This window comes from Coloeus monedula (assembly GCF_965178545.1).
Source record: "Coloeus monedula genome assembly, chromosome: 21".
NCBI classification, from domain to species: Eukaryota; Metazoa; Chordata; class Aves; order Passeriformes; family Corvidae; genus Coloeus; species Coloeus monedula.
Genome location: NC_138801.1, coordinates 1,433,798 through 1,459,690, shown reverse-complemented (window position 1 = coordinate 1,459,690; position 25,893 = coordinate 1,433,798). Strand labels below are relative to the sequence as shown.

At 40.3% G+C, this 25,893-nt stretch overlaps 1 protein-coding gene across 4 annotated transcripts in view; it reads right to left on the bottom strand.

Annotated features, from left to right (window-relative positions):
* The window catches only part of DENND1A (DENN domain containing 1A), a 159,974-nt gene that overhangs the window by 42,801 nt on the left and 91,280 nt on the right, over positions 1-25,893 (bottom strand). For all 4 annotated transcript variants that reach the window (XM_082295358.1, XM_082295360.1, XM_082295359.1 and 1 more), the window contains exons 12-13: positions 20,781-20,882; positions 14,559-14,684 (exon numbers count right to left, since the gene is read on the bottom strand). In XM_082295358.1, the coding sequence (XP_082151484.1) occupies positions 14,559-14,684; positions 20,781-20,882 (228 nt within the window). The remainder of the gene's footprint in view (positions 1-14,558; positions 14,685-20,780; positions 20,883-25,893) is intronic.

Genomic DNA, 25,893 nt, shown 5'->3' with positions numbered 1-25,893 from the left:
TTTTGATGCTTTATTTTGGGATTCAGTTCAAACTGCAGTCTTGGAAAAATGCACAGGAATTTCTGTGATTCACACAGTGCATGATTCCATCTTGGCTGGGGAAGTTTGATGCTGTTTTAATTATCAGTAAAGTAAAACAAATGTTCCCCTACACACTCAAAAGAATTGTTAATAATAATAAAAGAATTGTTAAAAATCATGTCTCTTATTGCGGTGACCTCACAGCTTTGAGACCCTATTTTCATTAATAATTTTCAGTTACATGAATACATGTTCTCTGTTCCAAATTCCTTTTTAACTCAAAGGCTTCTATTCACATTAGCTCAGCAGCCTGCTAAGAGCATCTTCAAGGGAAACAGAGTTAACAAAAATGCACGAAATCTCATCACTTTGGCTTGAAAGCCCATTCACTCACACAGGCACTGCCCATGTATTGCAGGAGGCACAACATCTTCTACTCATTTTAGAAGATGAATTTTCCAGGAAAACATTTTTTCTTGCCTCAAACTCATGATGAAAGATGACTAGCCTGTGAGTGCAGCCCAAGATTCATCTCCCACACGGCCAAGTGCTCCACAGAACTGACCTGATGGCAATTCTTGCCAGTACCACAGAGAACCTGCACCATGGCTGCTGGGAATGCTCACAGCAGGCATGGCCCGCAGAAACTTCAGGAATGCTGGCCACTGAGGAAAGAGTTACTAACTAACCAACTAGCTCCAACTGTGGACATGGGTACAACGCTGGGACCCAAAGGCACATATAAAAATGTTACAGAGCTGCCTCAGCAGTACTGCTAACAACCAATACACAAAATGTTACTAAATTTCCCTAAGTTTACACTAGATATTGACCAGAATTGCTACGGCTCAGAATCACTCTGAACACTTCATTAGCACAGTTACTGCCTGCTCCATTGATCACTAGAAGTGTATTTCTCCGTGTTTCCATTTTAGCTGTACTAAATTGCATTGCTTCAAACACAGAAGCTGATCGTTTAAAGAATGGAACTTGCCTGACAGTGCTCTTGGTCCTGCTATTGCTGTATTTGACATGCAACATCAATTTCAGCTCATTTTTCAAGATTAAACAAAATACTCAGAAACTTTTAAAAACATTTTCATCACATACAAACTGCCTCCTCCCCTCCCCCCCAATCCCATCCAACTTGATTAAGCATTAAATTGCAACTGCCTGTCTTTCCACCCTCTAGAAATACTTACAAAGGTTCAAACCAATTCTGTCGGTGCTAAAGAGTTAATGCTTGGTGCTGTGGTCACTGTAAATAAGCAGTTTTGGGTAAGCAATATTGCTGTCAGACACACAACGCTTTGCAGGTGTGGGCAATAATTAAAGGTTTCAGCACATCTACCTGGGTGAAGTATTTTTACCTCCTATTCTAAGGAGGAAGCCCTCTCTGTGGAGAGCAGAAGAGCTCATTAATGAGGCTAATTAGGTGTAAAGGGGGTAGAGTCTGGCATCAGCTGCAGCTTATAGAAGGTAATCATTAAGCTCTGTAATCTCTACCCCAGAACAGCAGATGATCATGTTCCTAGGTGACTGATGTTGCTAAGAAAATTTCCAGCACCTGAGTACCTGACCAAATACTTTTTGGTGAGACTAAAAATTCCCTTAACCCTCTATGTGCCAGACAGCACAGTTGACATCATTTCTTCACTCATCAATTTTCTAACAATGAATATCCAGTGGGATTCAAACTTGGCATGAGGCCTTTAATGTGATTTATTTCAGAATTAAAAAAAAAAAAAAAAATCAATGCCACCAAGAGCTTCTGGAAAGGAACAGCACAAAATAAGGGCTGATAGAGCAACGTGTAAGAATAATACAGATAAGAGCAGTAATGCTTGAAAAAGAGTGACCACGTATACCTCCTGCAGGTTTGTGAGTTCTCTGTGTCATTTCTTTGCAGAGAGTACTGAGGGTAGTTACAATACCACAGGGATGAAAACCTTGTTAATAAATATGTAAAATAAGGATTTCGTTGTACTCACCTAATTTGAAATGAGTAAAAGGACATAATTTCCATGGAGAGAGAATACATGGAAGCACAGCTCAACCTGGAACTTGTTTTGTAAGATGAATTGCAAAAACAGCAAACTATTGCAGCACCTCAACATGAATTTTTGAGTTCATCAGGCAGAACAGACCCTTTACTGGCAACCTGCTACTGTCCCTTTTTCCTCCAACTAAACAGCAGATTTGAATCAAAAAGTTTTAGATTCAATTCCAATTCAACAAGAAATAGAGTATTTGTTATCTCCATGTTACTGTGGACTTGGAGATGCACAGACTAAATAGCATGAGCTGCTCAGAAGTGACACTGGCTCTCATTACCATCAGGATATGGCTAAGCCACACTAGCAATCTAAGAGTTCTCTGCACATCAACAGAAAAAATATCTCCAACAATAACTAGCACCTTGTCTTACAATACAGATGTCAGATGAATGAACTGGACGATAAAATTCCTTTGTAGCCAGCATCCCATTATATTTAATAATTCTGCAGATATACTGTAAAGACCAAACCCCACTGGGCAATAGAAATTTTTACAAATGCTCTGAGCGAAGCCCCTTGCCCAGTAGTGAACACCCTGTGCTTCAGCTTCCCCTGCTCTCGAAGAACACATGCACAAGGAGTTTTTGGACAGGTCCAGAACTGCTCAGTGAAGGGCGTGTTTGCATATCAAACAAACCTGAACCAAGGCTTCTTCCAGGTATCTTTCCAAATTCCCCTAAACCAATACAAGCTTCCTTAGTATCAAGTGCTTGGCAGGATTACTGTCTGTCCTACATAGAACACTCCTTGGTTATCTTGAACCGTTGCTGTTAGAAACCCCACTTGACTGCTTGTGGTTTCTTATACTGGAAGAAACAATTAGGAGTCACTCCTGATCCTCCCTCCTTCAAACTGTCAGCAAGAGCTTCCCCTGTAAACAATGCTACAAAATTGACTGACATCCACAGTATCTCTGGGATTCAAATAAGCAGACTGGACATTCTATGGGGAAAACGTGCAGTGATGTCTGTAAGCAAGAGGCAAGTGTGGTCAGCAGATGGGTAAGTACGTACAAGTGTCTGAATTAACCAGAGGGAAGGGCAAGAACTAGACTGCATTTTCCTCAACAGTAACAACCTTTGCTTCCCTGAACTCTTAACTCCCCATGATGATCAGGTATGTGACAAAAAGTGGTTGGCAGAGACAGCAAACTGTCCAGAGGAGTGATTCCAAGATGTGGCACTATTTCTGCGTCTCCTTCCTGTTCCTGAGATATGCTCCATTGTTCCTTATCCATGCACACCCTTCATTTCAGTAATTAGCTGTCAGTGCGGCCCGACAGCAACTTGGTATTGTCTGCTCAAATTGTATTAATGAAATGCAATCCACTAAACGTCCTGGATGCACATCTGTAATTGTGTTACATGGAGAGGCTGGGGACGGGGGCAAACTGCAGCTTCTAAACAGGGCACTGTGATCAAGCACATTAATCTGTTATTTCTTAGGGATTTGACAACCAATTAATGCTGCAGGGCTTCCTGTACAGCAATAAGAACCAGTGATCCAACATCCAACAGTATAAGCTGTGTCTACCATTTGTGAACACAGCACCCCTAAAGGCAGAGACACAAGGACTACAGGTTGCAGCATTGCAAACGCCCTTTTTGTATTTAAAGATTCAGCATCCGTTGTTGAAACCTAAATGTAGAACACTCAGTGTATACACCAGACTAAGGAAAATCAAATAAACCCCGAGATCCTTATCAAACATGTATGTTTTTGATGTTCTTGAAGAACACAAAATGCAATTGATGAGCCCTTGTTGTAAACCGATCCTTGTCAGTCAAGACACTGAACCATTTTCTGTTTCATGTTCTCCATCACCAAAGACTTTTCCAAAGAACAGGGCTTGGACAAGATGAAAAAGAAGAAACAAGAAAAACACATAATAAAGATATCCTGTGGGTATAATAATCTTTGGAAAACTTTCATGTCAGTTCTGACTGCAAAATTGCTATTAACGTTTAATTAAAATTGAGCACAATAAGCTATGACAAGGTAATGGCTGGGAAACATGGCTTTAGGGCAGAGTGAGGATATCTGGGACTCCGGCTGGATGTGATGCTTTATTTTTGGTTACATTTGGCAACTACTAAGATTTCTGAAACACAACTTAATTATAATGATCCGCAGAAATTCACAGAAAAGAACAGCACTGCATTTCAGTTACCTCAGGATCTGTAACATATGCCAAATGAATCAGAGATTTTTAGGACCCCAGTACCATCTAAGCCTTAATTTTATTCATGTTCACACCCACAACAAAGAACACTCTTTTTCAACCAAAAAGTCCCTGCAAACCCCTCTTAAACAATATTTTGTTACTTTTCAGTAAATAAAATTTCCTCTCAGAGGCAGGAATTGTTTGAATACCATTTACCTCCATGGTTGAAGGCAACAATCACACAGACCTGAAGAAGAAGTAGTCAAAAGCCTTGGGAATGACCCTGACTCAGGGAAATCAGTTGTCCTTTACTGGGGACAGCTTCACTGCTCACCCTGAAAACCCACTGTAAGACAGCTGGACTGCAATTCATTGAACACGTAAAGGAGAGCACGCAATTAAGTGACGTTAGCTGAAAATCCCCAAATGAGGGGGCACATATATATGTTCTTACATCAAGCAGTCCTCCCTAAGCAGTGGAGGCCATTGCTCAAGAACAGAACATTAAATTTAGAGTTTGATAGACACATTTGAGGAGAATATTGACATACTTCTTACAACAAAAATGTGCCTTTAAGCATGAGCTCCCTTGGTTAGCCTCAGTTTCTGTAACAAATAATTTACAAGCCCCCTCCCTTCGTGTAAATGCTGGTTAGGTGCTGTTAATTCCAGGTACTCATCTGACCAAGTATAAACAGCAGAGCCAAACAGCACCATCCCTGCTCTTCAGCACAGCCTGGACCTCCTCTGGTTTTACTGCCAGACACACAGCAACCATTCAAGAGTTCTTCAGTTTTAGGCAAGAAATTCAGGTAAGCAAGAGCATTCCCATTCTTTGACTGCTTTCAGGTGTAAAATGTTCTCATGTCTAATAAGAAAGCATCTTTAGATAAAAGTGTTCTTTATTTTTCATATATTCTTGAGAATATGTTCAGAATATGTAATAAATTATTGGTTGACAAATGGGGGATGAGCTTTACCCATGCAAGTACAGACAGATCCTAAGGAAAGGCAAGCTAATCACACATCTAATCCTCACAAATTGCTTTCATTTTCACCATTAATCCTCTCTAAGAAAAAATGTTCTGGACATACAGACTTTAACTACTGCTTGGAGAGCTTCACCTAAACAATTCTTTGATATGTTTTTCTTTTCACTGAGCACCAGGAGTAAGTGAAGTACATATATAATCTACAGCTTTTAAAGTGCACTCAAAGCAAACTCTTGGCACTTTCATTTCTACAGTACTTCTAAGAATCCTGTATTAGTTACTAGCTTTCAGTAACATTTGATGCCAAATTAATGTAATATGTCGAAATAATGTAATGTCAATAACAACTTTAACACTTTATGGATCAACAACATATATTTATGATATATATATAACAGGCAAACAGTTACTTGAGATCGACTATAACATTTCTTATTCTATACATCACTAACCTAAATACTGCATCAGAAATTATTCAAAAGACAGCTACACTTGGACACAAGAGTAACCTTTAAGGAGTTAAAATGTCCTCAACTACAAGTCAAGTTGAAACTTATTTAATTAGGTTCTGTATTTGAAAAAATGAAATAAATTCTTTCATTAACTAAACCAAACTCCCTTAAAGGCAACAATATGTTCCCTCTCTGTCAGGACAGAGCGCAATGAAATCTTTATTTTAATTGGGGTTAGCTAAGGGGCCATTTGGCTTCAGATGCTTTGTTTATCAGCCCTAAGCTTTACAGCTTAGCCAGGACTTGAAATATTTTACTACAGAATGATTTCATTAAAAAAAAAAAAATATATATATATATATATATATATACACACTCTTCTAAGGAGTATTTTATAGAGATTATTTTAAATGTGCATTTTGAAAACTGGAAGTCCAAGTGCAAGGTACCTTGAAAGAGCCCCCTGACTTCCTTTAGCACTCCTGGATATGGATGTCCTTTGCAAATGTCTGTTCCAGTGGGTTCTGCACCCCAGCCTTCCAGCAGAGGCAGCTGCACAACAAAGGCTTGAGCCATGGCCCTGACTACCCTGACCAAGCCAACAAAAAACTCCCTTTGGAGAGGACTTTTTAAACTTCCATACAAAAGTCTTGGACCTGAAAAGCTTGCAGTCGACCAATTTTAAGACAAAGCAAAAGAATTCTTATTTGGTAGATGATAGCTTTTTCCTGTAATAAACTAACTTACAAATCTCAGACATCTCCAGTAATACAGTTACTGAAAATCCTACGGAAACAGCTATCAAAGGGGACAGCAAACAGGAATCACAGCCCCAGTTCACTCCAAAGTGCAGCTAAAATTATTGAAATAATCCAGAAAAATTTCCTGTGTTATTGTGACGGTCAAACTTAGGCTGGATTTTGGACTTATCCCTTATTAAAGCTCCAAGCATTAGAAGTGTTCCTAAAACCAAAATGAAATGAAAAAAAGAAGAAATAAAGAAAACTCCAAGCCCAATTTCCATAAATGAAATACATCTTACCATATTTTCACATTCTTTTCTCCTGGATCACTGAAATGTGATGTGTCAGATCCTTTTTTTTTTTTCCTTTCAAAATGATAAACCTGATATAATTTGTAATTGTCTTCTGGAAGCCACTGGTGTTATGTTGCTGACAGTTTTATACATATTACATAACACAGCACACCACATACATTATTTTAGTTAAAAACTATGCCAATAGTATGTTATTAATTCCAGCTTAAGAATTTGATTTATTTTAAAAACAAAACGTAGTCTTTGTTTTGTTATCAGAAATAAAAGCATTGCTACTGACTCTGGAAGAATAAAGCTTATTTCAAACTAAACACTGAGATTTGTGCTTCATCTTTATGCTACCTGAAAGAAAATATAGCAATTCTAAATTAAATGTATTATTCATATATATTTTTTTAATTTCTTCTCTAGACAGCTTTGTGCATATCTGCTCTGTACTGTTTTCTCATGAGAACTATAATAAATGAGCTGCTTCTGCAACTTCACAGCAGGTATTTTGATTTGAGAGTAATCACAGTTTTCTCTACAATCTTTATACAATTTATGTCCTGATCATCTAACAAACAAGTAAAAGACTTAAATTGACATCAATATGTATACCTTTCTCTAACAATGCAAACTAATTGTATATCTCTAAATGAGAAAAATGTTTATTATAAAAAAAATCTAGTGAATATACCAACTATTGAGTTCAAAGCAAAGACACCACATGTGTCTAAATAAATATCAAGGAAGTGTCAGAGGTAAATGAGGAGAGACCAGGTGAAATGTGTGTGATGTGTTAATTGTATTCAAAAAAAATAATAGAGCAAGACAGAGAAGCTGAACTTCCAATTATCATAATGGTATCTACTTCACAACACATTTTCAAACTTGAAAGAGACATTTTAAACCATAGGAATTCTGAGCAGAATACCTCCAGCTGTGCTCTGCATAAATCTTGCACGCTGTACATACACAGTTTATTTAAATACCAAGTAAAGTTATGACTTACAAAATGTGTATTTCAGTCACAATAGAATAACTGTCATTGCCAGAGCTGCTACTCACTGAATGAAAGGCTCAGAAAACAGTGAATTAAATTTGAAAAAGATAAGAAAGGACAGAATGTTTTCATTTGACGTTTTACCAGACTGAAGTAGTGTGTGCCTTAAAGAACAATGCGCTTATCAGCCCTCTGCAGAGTTTACATTTTTGTGTTCCCCAAAACAGAATAAAGAAGAAAAAGGTAGTCCTCAGTGTGAGACTAAATTTTGCCTATACAGCATTTTGGCAATGAGCCAGAATTTGTCTCACTAATGTTCTGCCCATAGCAAATTCAGCACTGTTTGTGAAAAGCAGTTGCCTGGCTCTGATGCCACACAAGAGCCAAACCAGAAAGGGGGCTTGGTCCCCTCTGTGTTTCCCAGTGCACACGTGGGGTTCCCTAAGCCCAGGGCAGTGTCAGAATTTCCCTTGTGGCTGCAAGGGAAGTGCAGCTCTCCAGGATGGCAGGGCTCTGTGCTGGCTGCCATGGAAGCAGCCACACCCCACTGTCAGTCCTGGCTCATGAGCAGAGGGCTCCTTCTGCTCCATCTCCTTTAGCCCCATCGCATTCCAGGTGTCACTGCACAAGCTCCATCACCCAGCTATGCAAATCATTACAGCTAATTGGGATTTACTGCCTTTCACCTGCCTCCTTTGGTACCACACCAGTACAAACTGCACACTCCCATTCATACACAATACACACCATGAAAGCCCAGAGTGGCATGACTTCCCTGACTAGATATTCTAATTTTTATCATAATTTCATCAACTTTATCTGCTACTGAAGGCTACTTTACAAATCCAAATCCCAAAATCTCTCCCACCATCTTCTGTCATGGGAAGTGATACTTTCTCTTTAGTTGTATAGCTGCTCACACTACTGAGAATGTTCATTTCACTCCTTGCCTACCTGCCTGAAAGGTCCTTGGGGTGGGGTTTTTCATGGGTTTGTGTGTGTTGGTGTTCTTTTTTTTCCTAATACCAGATATAACAGCTCATTTGAAAAAAACATACAGACACTGAGTACCTCACACAGAAGCTGAATTCAAGGGTGATGTTATTTTCTGCTTTGTGTTTATTTACGTGCCTCATTGTTCCCCTCCAAGTCCCCTGCGCTTTATTAGTTCAGGAAATATCTCCAAGTTCTCCTGCATGGAGGCGTTTGCACAAGGCTGTGCACTCGCAATTAGAACTGAAGCATCAGGAGACAACGCAGTGAAAACACAGGCAACAGTCAGCCTAAAACAAACAACCAAAGGCTTGAAACAAATTGAGAAGAAACAAAAACAAGTAAGTGCATCAAATAGCACAAACTCCAGAATCAGGTGTGAGAGGCACAGCCGAATAAGTGAATATCCAAATCCTCACACAGCGAAACGGACAGACCACAGACTGCTGCTCCCTGCAGAGCCTGCCCTGTAATAGGGAGATTGAGAGGCTTTGGAACAAAGCTCCTTTTATTTCTGCAGCACCACCACAGAAGACGCGGAGTGACCTGATCCAGGCTGATGGCTGAACACACAACTTCTAGGGGGCTGCAAAGTTACTCACACAACAAAACCAAAGACAGTTCTCCTCAGCTTGCTCAAAGGTTCCACAAACTAAGTGACCACAAAAACCTAAACATCAGCACGAAGCAGGTAAACATTAATAATCTCAAAGCAGACCTGTGTACATCAGCATTCTGACACCACCCTCAAAGGAACTTCACATTTCAGCTATTACTGCAAGGTGAGATGCAGAGCACCCCATCCCCTACTTTGGGCAAAGTTTCTGGACCCAAAACCATTCCCACGCTGGATTTTAAAGGGCGTGGGGGTGCAGTGGGCGTTTGCTATTTTTGCTTTGATTTGGGTTTTGCTGGATTTTTACTTTAACATGTATGATGGACAGGGAAGTTTGCCTGCATGTTTCAGGCCAGAAATACACAATCAGCAGAGGGTCACGTTAACTTTCTCAAATATTACTTTTTATTACCTTCCCCTCAGAATTCTGGGCTTCACCTCCCCTTAGTGTGGCATACAGAATTAGATAACATAGGATCTTATAACAGTTTGAAAATTACAAAACAATTCTATTTACTACATACCAGACTGCTAGAAGAGATTAAAGAAAATGTCTTTTCAGGTTCATTAACATATGTATATCTCAACAGACTTAGATGTAGAATAATAAATGCCATTTTGAAGAACAGTAACTGCTTGTTAGAAAAAGAGCCATTTTTAAGGTTTAAAACAGCAAAAGCAGAAATTTGTCTATAGCAACAGCAAGGCTCAAAGAGGAAACAGCAACAGAATTGAAATGAAAACAAACATTACACAGAAAACAAACAAAACTGTGTTTCCCCACTAAATCTTTTCCAGTCAGTGACTGTGGATTCGGCACTTCCCATAGATGACAAAACACAGCAACAGTTACAGGTGGCTTCTAAAGGAGATTGCTGAAAACTTGGGTTTTTAAAATGTCACAAAACACAGAATCTTCAGAGTAGGAAGAAAAAAGTCTTAAATTTCAGTCCCAGGATATAGAGAAACTCAATTTATCTCCATTTTTATCACAAAAAATCAGATCTTACAAGCTGTCAGTGCAATTCTCATTGTCTACTCCTACCTGTTAGTAAAGTCACCAGGATGCCATTTAGAAATTACTGTCATTTAGGTACCCCTAGACTGTCTCTACAGGCATGGATTTGAGAGCTCAACCACTTGAAGAGGAAAAGAGTAAAGATGGGTGGGAGAAAATTCCTGATGCTATATACATCAGCACTAACTTTAAAAGAAACTTAACAAAACTGCAAGGGAAACGAAAAGTTTTATTTAACAAGCTTCTACTCACTGTTTCCCCTACAGCTTGGGATTCATTTTAACAGGTCTGCGCACAAGTTATATCAGCATTGGAGATCATCCTTCTTCATATTTTCTACAGATGGACAAACACTCTTAAAGCTCTGAACTGTGGAGACAGCTCTGGTGACAGGGAAGTATCTACTCCGCATGCAGTGTGTGTGCCTTTAAAATATACATGCAAGGAAAAGAAGCTAGGCAGAAGATGGCCATGGAGAGGAAGGAACTGGGATGTGGTAATTACCAGGAGTTGGAAATAACTATTTACTCTTCCACTGAATAACTTAAAAAAATAATTCACCATGGCAACAATCATACTTCATAGTAGATAAAGCACTGAATGCTACAAAGCCTTTGCAAAATGAATTATGCACCAGTATGTAGCATGCACTTGCTTTATATTACTGCACATACATTCCAACGAAATTTCCTTTTTGACTCATCTGGCATTTGTTTTTTTACTCTGCACCAAATATCATCCACTTTTCTGACTCTGATCTCATGGATCTGGAACTGTTGAAGGCATTTATTGTGTCTGTTCAAGAGATTCATATAAAATAATTAATGCATTAATTATCTCCATAAGTTGAATTGAGTGTTATGTTAAAAAAGAAAACTTATTTCCTCCTATTCATAATGGTTTGATGCTCAAATTGCATCATATTAAGAGAAAATTTGTATCAAAGATACAAATTGGTAGTACATGGTCTTCTCTATTTAAAACCCAAATATAAATTATCAGGCTTTGACAGGATAACAGAACTTAGGCAGCAATGTGCACATAATATACATTCCTACATCCAGTGCAGTTCAGCTAAACCAGAGTGAAAACCGGAGTATATAAAATACATCTATGAGTTTCAATAAGTAGTTGCACATTAAGAGCAGCAATTCGCAAATTAGAAAGTAACTCCAGCAATGGAAGCACATCAAAAGCATGGAAATAGAAAAGCACACTGACTCTGCCTCAGATTTTCTGCTTACTCTAGAGTGGATGCATCCAAGGAATATTTAGGTTAAATTTAAACCAAACCATTTCAAAACAATTCAAATTAATCAGAAATTATCCAGTTTACAACTAATGGTTGCTCAGGCTAATAAACCTGAATAAAACTGAATAATTAACCATGAAGACAAAGAGAAATTAATTGATGCTTCACTGAAGAGATTCACTTATCCTCAGTACTTCCCAATGCATGCAAGGAGGTATCAATGCTCATGGGCCCAGTTCCATGTGAAAAGTGTAGCTCATGGAGGAATATTTACAACATATTAAGAGGATGTGATGCAGTGGTTTCCTACAAGTACCAGCCCCTGCCAGAATCGCTGCAGTGCCAGAGAACAGGCAGAACTCTTGTCATTTGTGATGCCTTCACATCCCAGCAGAACCTGGAGTGCAGCCCCCACAGCAAGGGGGAACAAACCCCACAGGGCTGAGGCTGCAGCAGCAGCACCGCCCTACAGGTCCCACATCCTGCTGGGTCACACCCACACCTCATTGCTCTGGGCCAGCCCCACCCGGAGCTTAACTCGACCCACAGGTGTGGGGGGGGGTGTCCTTCACAAACATTGGGAGAGTCCGACTGGAATGCCTGGAACCACTAGGTGTCAGCAGAAGAAAGTGCACGGCCACGGCTCCCATGCCGAAAATCTGAGCCTCGCTTCCCAACATCCCCCAACTGCTCAGTCCTACAAAGCACCTTTACATACAACTCGTGATCACACAGATAGTTCTGCTGAAGATGACCTACTTGTGTGAATTAAATATTTAGAAGAGATAAAAACATTCCCTCTGCAAACAGCAACAAAATTGTGGATTTGAAAAAAGCCATTCAAGTGAACAAAATGCTCACACTGGTGTCACTGGTAGACATTTAAGCCATATGCACCGAGATAATCTGCCTCAGTAGAGCCCCGTGAACACCCAGCCACTACTGTGTTTGACTGGACTTAATAGCAACAGAGGTTTGTGGGGGCTGTGAGTACATCACACCCAACAGACACTCCTCTGCATTTAAAACTGCCTTTATGCAGCTATGGCAAACACTGTAGGAACCAGCACTGCATCAGTTATTTTGTCGAGTAAATATTACTATTATGATGATACTTGCCAACTGTATTACTTGTATATGTTTTTTTCATGCAATTTCTGTTATCAAAGGCCTCAGAAAGTTCATTGCAACAGAAAACTCATTGCCCATGTTCTGTTTATACGCACATTACACAACCTTGTACGTCTAGAGTAAAAACCTCTGAACAGAATAAGAGCTCTTGCCATGCTAAAGTATAATAATGTGAATTAAGAGCTGCTCTGTGACACATTCTGGGCCTACACAGAATATTTATCCCAAAAAGTCAGCTCATACCAATGAGATAGTCTGTGAAATTAAACTGTCTTATGAGAGAGAAACTACGAACGGAAGAAAAGCTGCTGCTTTGAATTTATTTTCTAATTATCAATGATTTTAAATGAACAGTCAGGTTTCTGGAGTTACAGGATATGAAATGCAAAGAATCACCTCATGTTTGGTATTGCTTATGCCCACTTAATCCATGTGAAGGTGATACATGAACATAAAACACTTGCAAATTTTCTTTATATAAATCCTAATACTAAAAGGTATAATCACAAATCAAACTATTGATTTACAAAAAGCCTTAGGAAAGAAAGCCCTGAAATTTTCCACTTCCTGATTATTAAAGTGAATTTTATGACATATTTGTGCAGCTATATTTACAAGTTTTCTTTGATGGAATGATAAGCAAACAAAACTATTTCTGCTACTTCCTCAGGTTAGCTGTCCCTCAAACTTGCACTTTCTAGGGGCGTGCCACTGTCAGCTCATTTCAAATGTTCATCTTTAACATTCAGCCTTCAAAATACCAGATGGTATTTCCAGAACAGCAATTTAAATTTTTATTTTCCTTCATAAACCCCTTAACTAGTTAATCTCACACACACATCCAGGCAAAGCATACACCAATATTCCCAGAGTTGCCTGGCAACTACAGGGAGGAGCACTGGAGAACAAGAAAGCCTGCACGGATGGAGGGAAGTCAGTGTCTCCCCAGCAGGGATAAAGGAGGCTCACAGCCAGAGTGCCTCGCTGGTTCCATCTTTGTCATTTATATGGACCCCTTTTAAATACCTCCCATTATTTCACCTGAGATGCTTTAAAAGCCCAGTTCTTACACCCAAACATACACATACAAGTCAATAAAATGTATTTTTTCCACACACAGAGATTGCCCCAGTAAGATGTGGAAGGACTTGTGCTGACTTGAAAAGTCATTTTTGAAACCTGAATATGAATCATTGAAATGATACTTATTTGATGGTGATAACTGGGCTTTTTAAAAGTCAGGCTAAGATGTGTTTTCCTCCTAGCTTTAAAAATAACAAGACAATCTACAGTATTGGACAGACTTTACCTACTGAAATCCTCAAGAAACACTATACCTATCGTTCAACTTTTGGCCATGTAACCATTTAATATCATGGTTAAAATTAAATTTATCCCATGTCTGCAGGCCAGATATTTTCATTAATCTTCAAAGAACAGGAGAATGCCAAATACACCACCTTTTAACATGAAAACACAATGAAGAGACTGGTTTTGCAGAGGAGGAAATGGTCAGCTCTGCACTAGCCTCTTATGATCATTAATTTATTCTTTTTCATCATCTCTCCTCTAACTTGACTGCCTTCAAAACTAAGCAACACCCATACCTTTCCATAAGAAGGTTTTTCCCTGTGTGATGGATCATGCTCGTTGCACCTCTTTCATTTTGAAGACTTGAACACTGTCTTCAGTACTAGTCAGCCAAAGAGCCACCACACTGACCTTAGGAAAAGCAGGTTATGCTACACTTCGAATTGTCAGGTTTTTTTCTCCACCACAGCTGCAGATTTACATCTTATGCCTACTAATTGCCTACTTACGGGTTCAATTTTCAGGGCGTTTCTGTAGCTCCCAAAGAAAGCTGCTTGTGCTTTTAGAAACGCTCTTGCAACACCATCTCCAGTGGTTGTAGAGACTTTCTTCAATCTGTTCTTCAGGGCAGAAACCTGAAATCACACAGCAGGTCTAGATCACTCTCATATCACAAACAAAGCGCAACACATTGGGACACAGCTAAATGAAAAATGTGCTAACCACAGCAGCAGTTCTGACAAAAGGCGACATTGTGAATTCAGGGTTGAATTTTTTAGTTCTAAAAGCATTACTTTTCAAGCTGTTTTGCTTCTCTAAGATATGACCGGATTCTATTCAGAAACCAATAGGACACTAAAAGCTTCATTGAACCTTCCCTCCTACTTAAAATCCACTGTTAACATGCTGTTGAGTACTTTTTAAAAGGTAGCCCATGAAAATTGTGTCACTCTTGATTAGAATCCATTAAATAACTGCAGCTAAATTAATTCAAACATCAGATTAATAAGAGAAACTCTGCACAACCAGGCCATCCATCACTACCAAGGCGAGGAACAAATCCTGAAGGTCTGAAAATTTTGTTTGCCACAAATACAAGGGTTTTTAAAGGTTATATTCCCTCGTATTTCAGAGCCTGAATGGGAAATGACCCCGGGAGGGCTGTATTTCTGTCTGTGGGGGTACCCTCGGCAGGATCTCGGACCGCGGCCCAGCCGCCCTCCGCTGCCTCTCAGCAGCACTCGGGGGAAACAACGCACAACAGGCCTGGGGGCTCAAGGAGGTATGTACCCACGAGCCACAGGCTCGAATGTGGAAAATTAATTTAATTTATTGGCAATTAAAATACGGTCAGATACTGAGAAACAAAGACAGAAACTTAAACACCTTCCCCCGCCGCCACCTTTTTACCGGCCCAACTCCCCGCCCCGTCTCCACCTTCCCTCCTCTGATGTCAGTCCCGACAGCTCCTCCCGCCGCTCTTAACTCCTCACATTTTTTCCTCGCTGAGTCCTGTGGTTTTTTGCTGTTCTCACAGCTTTTTGGAGTTGTTAGCCGAGGGCTCGGCCATAGCCGGGAGCCGCTGTGTCCTGCCCCGGCCGCCCCTCGCGGCTCCCTCAGAGCCCCTCACGGGGCCCTCCCAGGGCCGCGCACAGAACCAGGCCAAGCTGACTCAGATCTCGCACAACCCAGAGCAACACAAACCCAACTACCTGGGCACTGGTTCTTGAAAGAAACTCAGGTGGTGCTTTTAGAGGCCGCGGCCGTGCCACGTGCAAAGCCCGAGTTTAGTGAGATACCTGACACAAAAAGCAGGCAGGAGCCACCATTTCAGGAGGAAAGCAGAACAGCAGGAAATCCCTAGTTATCCCGATTTGCAGGAGAACATGACTGACTCCATAAATATCCATATGATGAATTTAACAGAAAGAGCCAATAACTATCAAATCTTCCTTTTCCAAATGCCATACTGAAAATCTCCATGGGGTAGCTCTGTGTACTTCACACTACGCAAGAAACGCTGTAGGAATATTATTGACAGAGTGAGCAGATCCCTCTGGTAGTGACCATAACTAACTGTTTTCAGAGAGTATGAAATACACCTCATAAAGTATAACCTGATGGTTCAAATGTTCGAATTAACTTTCAAGACCTTCTTCCCATCCTCCAGCTCTTAACGAAAGTTTGTTGTGGCCTCATCCATATCTCCAAAATCCTACTGGATGAGTTGAGGTTTCTCAGCCTTGGGGTGTTGCCACCAGCCTGCCTGTGTAGCCCAGGGCAGCCTGATTTTCCTGACCTGTTCATGAGTGCCTCAGTTCCATCCCTCCTGTAGCACATCCCTAACTTCCTTCTGCAGCAGTATTGGATTTGGGGAGGGCACAGTGACTCCTCATCGTTCTCCATGGGTGTTAAATATAGAATCCATGCCGGGCATTACTCACTTTTCTTTTAGAACTAGATGTTATCTCTGCACTTGTGTTTACTAAAACAGTTGCAAAGACATTTCCTTAAAAATATTCTGCAGATTCTGCTGTAAAAGGCGTTTCATTATTTAGTATAACAGAAATAACCAAGAGCGTGTCCAGCACTGTTTATAAATCTGAATGCTTATGCCAATGATCCACGCATTAATGAGCCCACAAACCCATACTAACATAACACATGATACCAGATTTAGTCTAAAGTCCATAAAATAAGCTCACTCCTATTCACTGAGATAACATTCGTCAAGGAGTTCTGTAATCCTCTAAATAGAAAAGCTTCACCAGATTTTCAAACCCAAACAGCATACTTCATGTTTGAAGGGGTCTAGACTTGTAGGGATGAAATATGCTTTTATTTTCTATATTAACTTATGTAAACCATTTAAAGGTAGTTCTTAAAAGTGTAATAAAATGCCAGAGCTCTAAGCAACTTTCAAATCCATCTCAAACATTGTTATAAGGGGTTTTCTTTAAACATTCATGTGAAGGAAAAGAACCTTCCATCTATAAAGAAGGAAAAAGCTCTGTGCTTTGTTTTAAACAAACCAGGAGTTCAGAGGGCTGGTCACAGCCTTTCTGTGCTTCAGCTCGCTTGGTTGGGACAGAAGCAGAATACTGACTGGTATTTTGCTACTTCCTCAGACACTGTAGGATGTCCATTTTATATATATGTGGGATTACTGCAATAGGCATGTCAAATTTTTAACAAAAAAATTTTTAACAACAACATATTTAAATATACTAACAAGTAGCAAAAAAAAAAAACAACCCCAAAACACCCTCATGTTTACTCTCTGGAATAAATTAGTATGTAATACAAAGTAGACTATACAAGCAGAATTAGGGTTGTTTCCTGCCTAAAGAGGCAGTGATACTTTAAAAAAACTCAAATTGTGACCACTGAAAATGAGGATTATTTCTAGCCAAACAGACACATATACATGCAGTCTATCCTGAGAGTGTTTTTAAAGAAGATTTTTATACTTCTGGCAGTTGAGGTTTAAAGGTCCGATTTCAACTCTCACCATGTTTCAGAATGCAATCTGTGCAATGCAGCAGAATGAAATGGTTCAGTAAAGGTGCTAGTGGAAATTCTTTTAATTAGGTCCAAGGCTTTTCAGCTGTCAACATGAATAAAGCAAGAAACGTTCTACTGCAAACACAGCGTAAGAAATAAAAATGGATTCACCTTTAGGAAAATGGTTTGGCTACAGAGCTGCAGTTTGGTACTCCTGGCTGCCCTGGAAGCAGCTCATTTCCCTGTGTGAAAACCAGCAGCCCTGGCTTCCTCCCCGTGGTGGCTCGGTGGAGAATGGCAGCAGGAGCCCCAGAGCTGAGCCTGAGAGCCCGGGACACGCAGAGGCCCTGCACACCCCCAGCCCCCCGGCTCTGCGCCATCCCCCGGCACACGCGCCCGGGCCTTCATTTAGCAACAACTATGAGCTGACAGAGCAAGCTTATGCTTTATTCTTTGTAACGTGGGGCTCTGACTACAACTATGACTAGAAGATGACACTTATTTGGAAATACATGAAAAATCCATACGGGTTGCATAAAAAAAAATTACTACCCCCTCTTTGCTATTCGTTGCAACACAGACGGTGGTGTAGGAGACTTGTCAGCAGCAGATGCACTTATTGTAATCACAGTCCTTAATAAATCTCTTTTTTTAATATTGATTATTTTAAAAGGAAAGTTACTTCCCAGGGTGCTCCCATGCTGCCAGATTTCCAGCAATACATCAGAAGCAGAAGGTGAAGGAGGGGCAGGTTTTCATATTTCAAATAGTTAATCAGTACCACAGTAGCACAAACCTTGATTTTCAGGGACATGACCTGACCACTTCAGAAGCCTGACAGCCAGCAGGTATTGCTGAGGTAAACTGGGGCAAAGGAACAACTTGAGCTGACTCTGCTGAAACTGCCTCAAGTCTGTCCAGTTCCTCTGACAAAAATTCTAACTGGAGAGACCTTTCACTGGGTCCTGTGTTTGTTTGGATCCTAAGAATTAAGGATTAAAGAACAGTTCATTCTTGATTTCCAAGAACCAGTTTAGATAGCAACATCACTATCATGAAACTCAAGAACAACTAACTACCTGAGGCTCTAAAATAATCATAAGACTTCCTTCAATTCATTTAAAAAGCGGTTCAAGGAGAGGGGGAAAACAGCTTTAGAAATTTTCCACTGGATTAATTACCTGATGGTGAATGCACCACAGAGAAGATGTTTTTGCTCACTGATGAATATAGATAAGATTTAATTTAGCAAAGTAAATTTTGTCTATTCAGCAGTGCATGAATTGCTCACTGCTCACATTAAGTAGCAAAATTGGCAGAGTAGCTTGATGTAACAGGCATTTACGATCAGGAATCTCTTGAAGACATTTTTAGTTTCTCAGATCATAAATGCATCTTAGACTAAGACCAGTGGGGAGACACACTCCCAAAATCTCCCAGGGAAGCAAAAAGGAAAAAAAGAGAAAAGAAAAAAAAAGTATAATGGATTGGCTTTAGTGTCTCCCTGCTGAGATGAACAACTTGATCCACTTACAGTTCCAAACACATGATGCATGAAAGAACTGACAGAAATTCAATTCTTGCACAGCAGAGCAGCTGCTCTCTAGTGGTCAAAGCCAACTCTGGAACCGTGTGAAGGGAAAGACCTGGAGGGGGAACTGCATCATCCAGGTAACTGCAAAAATGCGCCAGAGCTAAATCCCACATAAACCCCCAGCCCAAACATTAATTACACAACGCAACACGACTCAACTTAAAGCTTTGTTGTGAAAAATATTAATCCCAGCTGTATTTATATAGCAGTTGTGAAAAAAAATACCCCACATACGCTACTGGTGAGCCCTGCCAGTTAATTGAATTTGCTGGCAGCACTTCCTCTGCTCTGCTCTCAACATCCTCCGAGATAAAATGGAGCTTTTAAATAGACCTGTGGAAAACTGAATCAAGAAATTTGAACTAATAAAACACAACTCTCTACTGTTATAAAAGTGAAGTAAAAGTAAATAATGAAAGGAAGGAAGTCTCTTAAAATTTATTACATTCCAAAGCTTGAAGTTTTGTGTTTATTGGAGAAGTCTCTTCTGATGTTCTACAATGTGCCCACAACAGCTCCTTTAATGAAGTCTCATAAAATCTAATATAATACTTGATTGTTGACAAATCATATACATGTTTGAGGCCCCGTGCTCACTGTATCCAGACATTTCTTACATAATTCCATGAAATTTACAAGTCTGTCATTCCCGGGTTGTGGATAATGGCACGAGCAATGACCAGCTGGCAGATTTGGATGCTGGGAGTGAAATCAAAATGAAAAACTATATAAAGCCAGAAAAAATCATGGAATCAACTTTTACAGACTAAATGCTTGACTAAAGCCAAAATGTTCACAATCAAGATGGCCCTTTCCTCAGAGCTTCCTGTTTTTGAAGAACAGATCCTGTCGGAATGCCGGGGTGTCACAGCAGCAGGCACTGGGCATTCACCCTTACTGCAGCTTCTCCTCACCCACCAGCTTATACTAAGCTCCCTGCATATCAATTCTATTTCTCAACTGCACATAAAAATGTTCAGATCTAACTGTCAGCACAATATTTCCAACCAGCAAAGGAAATCCAGATTTTCCCCTGCAATGTTCTCCTAAACATTCATTCTCTGCCTTAAAAACAACTCCTGACACTCTCACTCTTCTGCTTTCCCCTCTCAGCTTCTTCAGTGGAGATGATTGCAGCAGCAAGTGGGATGTCTTTGTGTCCCATTAAATGTCAAGTATTTATACGCTATTACTATCAAGTTATTAAAAAGATGAAATTTACTAAAAAGTGTGAATGGGAAAGAAAATGAGTTCTGAGTTCTAGCAGTGATTGAAGTGAATGTGAAGGCATCCATTTCACATAATATCTCAGGACGTAAAATGCACGCAGTTCCATAAAGCTCACCTGGAAGCCGCCACAGGAAAAAACCTCACACAATTTCATTTGGAAACAAAAGTTAACTAAAGATGCAGGATTTCTAGCTCACGTGAGCATTAGCTGATTTTCACTGGGAGGCTTCAATGCTTGTCTGCAAATGTTCAAACAAACATTCCTGAACACTTTGGGACAGCAAGAACTGAGGTAAAGCAGTTCAGTGCTACCAACGAGAGTCCCCAGTGAGACCCGTCGGTCACACACTGAGCAGGAATTGCTGCCAGGGAACGGAACCTGGATAAATCACTCCATACATACCACATCATTGGGGAGGCTCTGAAGGTCATCAAAAGGAGTTTCCAGTGTGTTGGTGTCTACATTGAGAATCACCACATCTTCCAGGGCCATGCTTCTTACTTTCTATATCGGAGCAAATTCAGGAAAAGGGAAAGGAAAATATAAGTATGGGGAATTAAATTTTATGCATGAAGGACACAAGTGATGGCAGAATGACATGGCATTACAGAACCTCAACCATCTTAAAAACAATCAACATTCCTGACTTCATTTTTAATTTATTTATTCATTTTACAATGCTAAAAAATTAACCTTCAGTTGGCAGAGAGAAGTTCTTAGCATCACGCACACTGAAATTTGTCCAACCAGAGAGTCTGTGATTATTCAAGTGAAGATTTATTTCAAGTACCTCTACTAAAGTTTGTCTTGGTGCCCTGTTTGCACATTTAATAGTTTCTAGTCAAGTCAGGATTTCAAGCATACCTTTTTATATTTAGAAATTAATGTAAATAACAATAAAGAGTGAATTTTCCAGGAGTTAGGAGTTGCATTAAGTCACGGATGGGAACTGGTTTACAAATTCCAGGTTGAATTTTGGAACTCTAATAAAGATAAGTTTACAACTGCATTTAAGTAAAATGGATCTTGATTTCCCTGCTTAAACAACAGTAAATGAGTCACTGGTACCAAACAGAGCAGCATTTAAATACTTAATACTTCTTCCACTAACAGGAGACTTGATTTTTTTTTTTTTTTTTTTTTTTTTTGACTGACTAATCACACAGGTTTTATGTCTTCAAATAAAGCTTTGAAAATTCAAAATCAGAAAAACTGGAATTACAGAACAGGGTAATTGAGGAAATTTCCCAGTGACACTGTAAACAAAATGCTTAAGTACCTACCTACCTACACACAGGACCAAATGAAAGTTACTGAGCAGGAAAGTGAACAAAAACATACTCAATTTTTAATTAAGGTTTTGTGGGGTGGAGGGAATTGTTTCCTTTAAACGAAAGGAACTGAAGTCCTGAAACAATGGCAAAGTTGAGCCTTAGGCAGCTAAATAATTACCCTCAGTTTTCAAGGCTCAGTCCTCTGTCTATAAAGCAAACTGCTGTGTACTTAGGGCTGAAAAAAACCCCAACAACCATAAAACCACTTTGTAGACATTTAAGTTTAGGTCTTCATGAGACATTTCTTCAACTTAAATAGAAGAATATTGCATTTAATGCTTTCCATATAAAGAGCTCCAGCACTGCCTGACAAACCAGGTACTTTGCTTTCAGGAACCAAAGGTCACCCCGTTGGCTGCATCTGATAAACTCTAAAGCAATCCAGGAGCCTTGCTCCTTCTAGGAGTCCGGAAGCACCAGACAAACTGATTTGCTCCTTCCTGTTTCAGAAAATTAAAAATCTCACTTATACTCAGAGGACTCTAAAAACCTCCAACAAAAAGGTCTTGCAAAGTACTTAACCAAAGCCAGAAGCTTGTCAGCCTCGAGTGCTGGCAGGACAAGACAGAAGGAAGGAAACCCTTCTCCTGCTTGCTGCCGAAGAAGCAGCACACGCACGGCAAACATGCCAGGGGTGTTTGTGTACCTCTGGTGGTGAATCTGTACCTCCCCTTAAGCAAAATGTGGGGTTTTCTGGAGCACAGAACAGGCTTGTGCCACACAGGGCTCAGCCAGGGAGGATAACCCAGAAGGATGCCCTTATGGTGCAGGGACTGTAAATGCTGCTCAATGTGATCACCCCACACCTGGCCCAGAAATCACCATATCCGAAAGGAAGCTGATGTAAAACTCTGCTGGGCTGCACCTTTACATCCCCAAGAGCTCAACCTCACTGTAAAGCTTTGCAATATTTGTACAAAGGCAGTGGATTTCCCTTGAGACCAACGCTCAAATTTAATAAAACACTGGAGACTGACTTGATTAATAGCATCTGTCCTGCAATGCATTCAAAAACATAATTTTTTGATGGTCCAGTTGTGGCTCATTCTACAGAAATGCAGACTGACCAGTTCATCTTAATCCTTAGTTGGTTTTATCATCTCTCCTGTCACTATCACCTTTGATAAAGGTATTATCAGACAGTTATACAGGCTCTTGTTAGATAATCACACGCTCCTTTCACTAAACCTGGCACCTAATCACCCCAACCAACATGGAAATCACAGTATTTACTCTCCTGTTGGAATTTGAGTAAAAATTGCCATCATTCAACTGCAATTCTCACATTAAACCCCATTGGATTCTATGAATCACAAAAACATACAGATCATTTTTCACAAGTACAGTTTGTGTGTTGTTGTAATTTTCTGGAAATGGGAAGGGACAGCCACAAGCCACACATGGTCCCAATCCATATTTCACAACTTCCTGAAGAGCTAAACAAAATTTTACAAGTGATACCTGAGCAACAGACTGGACTGTATTCAATAGGTTCATATTTTGCTGAAAAAAAATGTGGATAAGCAAGGACCAAGAGGAAACATGAACATTACAGTTGCCTTATCTCATTTTCCTCCAGATCAGGGATGTACTGAGTCAGGAGAGATTCAGTGAAAATGTGCATCACATCTCACTCCTGCAAACCTTTCTTAACCATCCTTGCCCAATTACTTGTAGCCATAATTAATCACCTAAAATCCATCTAAATCAAACTAACATCTACACCTGCCTTTTATTTTAAATGTCTCTTTTTAAAAGAGTGGAGAGGTATGGAAAGCTGGTTTAACAAGCACACTGAACCCATTGTTTATGGCCTCTATAAACATGGCTTAGTAAGAATTACTGACTTAATCAGAGAGAACTTATCTCCTGGTGAAAAGAGCACTTTAAATTTCAGAAATGGCACCTTTACTGTGAAAATCTCTTAACTTTTCAAACAAACTCCAGGGGGCCTTAAACACCAGGTCCGTAAATAAGCACAGTCCGGCCGCCGGCCCCGCTCACAGGCAGCCAAACACTCGAGTCATTTAAATGTTTTATGTGGAAGTTCACAAAAACACAGAAACCATATTCTAATAGAAGTATTAAGGGGTGCTCCTTCATCCTGCTCCCATCACACGCTAGAAGCAATATTCATCCATAACAATAACACCAGTTTACACTAAATGCTGTTTTATCACCACTGGCTACACTTGGCAGGTTCTGCATTTTCTGCCATAAAGGAATCCCAAGTTAAACTTCTTTCAGGTGAACAGTTTTACTGAATAGTTCCATTTGAAACAAAACAAAAAAAATCTCCATAGCCGTCAAACACCAGCACCCCCTGCCTTCCCTCCCACAAACCAGCTTTGCGTAATTTCACGGCTAAATTGCTGCCAAAACATAAACCAACTTGATCGTGAGGTTTTATAACCAGATACAAACATGATCAACATAGTAAAAGATGTTGTTACAGTAAAAAGGTAACATACCTTCCATCGATTCTTTTGGGAAGGCAGAACCCCTAACAAAAGCTAACATTCTAGCTAGCCTTTGGTTGTGCATTAGGTTTGAAATTGTTAAGAAAGTATGATTCACAACAAGTCTAAAATCCATTTGCTTAATGACTTGTCTCTACTGAATTAATAGTTTCCATTTATTTTCTTAAGGAAAACACCACAACACTGCAGACAACAATGTGTCAATCTGGCTGCCAGAAGCAGGAAAGGCAGCGGATATAAAATTTTATTATTTCATGCCCCAAGAGCAGCCAGAAGGACTTAATGAAATCACGGCCAGATTTACAATCTGAAATGGCTATTCAGCAGACAGCTCTGCTTAAGCGGGATGTGCCCCCTGACCCCGGGGCCCTTTGATCCGGGCACAGCAGGTGGGCTGCCCCCCCAGCACATCTCCCACCCTTCCGCCCGGGCACCCTGAGCCTCTACAGGTGATTCCCCAGATCCTTATCACAAGCAGCTGTTGCCAACTGAGTGACAAACAGCACCCGCGATGCCCCGGCACTGTGGCACACGAGAAAAACCTCTCTGCTTCTGGAGAAGCCTGCTTGGTACTGCAGGGCTTGGCTTCTGAAAACCCGCCCTCAAACATCCCCCCAGAATCCCTTATCAAAACATGGTTGTTATTTCCATTTTCCCAATAACTGGATAAAAGACAATTCCATAAGTAATCTGCCATATTTTTAAATGCATTTTTATCAATACTCCTGAAAACACGTACAGCCATATTGGTAATATTTGTGAGTGGCTAAACTGCATTTAGGGGTTTAAGACCTGGATTTAAGTTAATCTATAACCCTTCATTAAAATCCAATGGAAAAGCTGCACTTCCTCAGTTACAGGTAGAAAAAGCATTGATTTACTAAGTATAAATGGATGGGAAAAGCTAATTACTGCTTCTCACCCCAATCAAAAATATAATTAACAGTTAACAGCACCAGTGGCAGATGCCAGTGGTCAATGAATTCTCAGGGTGTATTCTGGGAAGGGGAGCCCCACGGCAGGGTCGGGCCTGAGCCCAGGCTCACAGAAGCCGTGCTCAGGGCTCGTTAGTTCAGACTCAGTGCACACTAATTGGGCTATGGTTACACTGGATCCTGAGCAGGGCATCCTCACCCTGAGGTGAGCCAGAGCAGGGGAATGTGCCAAAAAGTGCTCCCCAAATGGGTGCATGGGTTTCTGAGGGCCCCAGCTCTGCTCCCCTGGCTGCACAGGAGACATTACTGACACCAGGTGAGATCAGCCACCGGGTTCTACCATGTGTCACACAACAGGAATTTCACTGAACATTTCTTCCCTCACACAAACATCTTTACTGATACCAGGTTGAAGTAAACCAAAAATCTGCTCCTATAGCTTTTATGACATACACAATTGTACTCTTCCCTTAGGAAGACAGCTAGAAAAGCGTTCTGAAATGCAATGTTTCACACACAAATTCATCCTGGATAACCTTGCAAGAATTACAGTTCTGAAGTCCCAGAAAAAGCCCTTGAATAACTAGAATATTAATAATAAAAATATAAGAAATACTTTTCTAATCACTAATTCTAACTCTAAATGCTGGATTTGTGCCCCAAACAGAGCAGGAAAAGGGTGGATGTTCTCCTAAGTGGATCTGGGCACACTGGAGTTGGCTGCCAGAGCTCCACATCTCAGAGCCCAGCACAGCCATCCCCAACA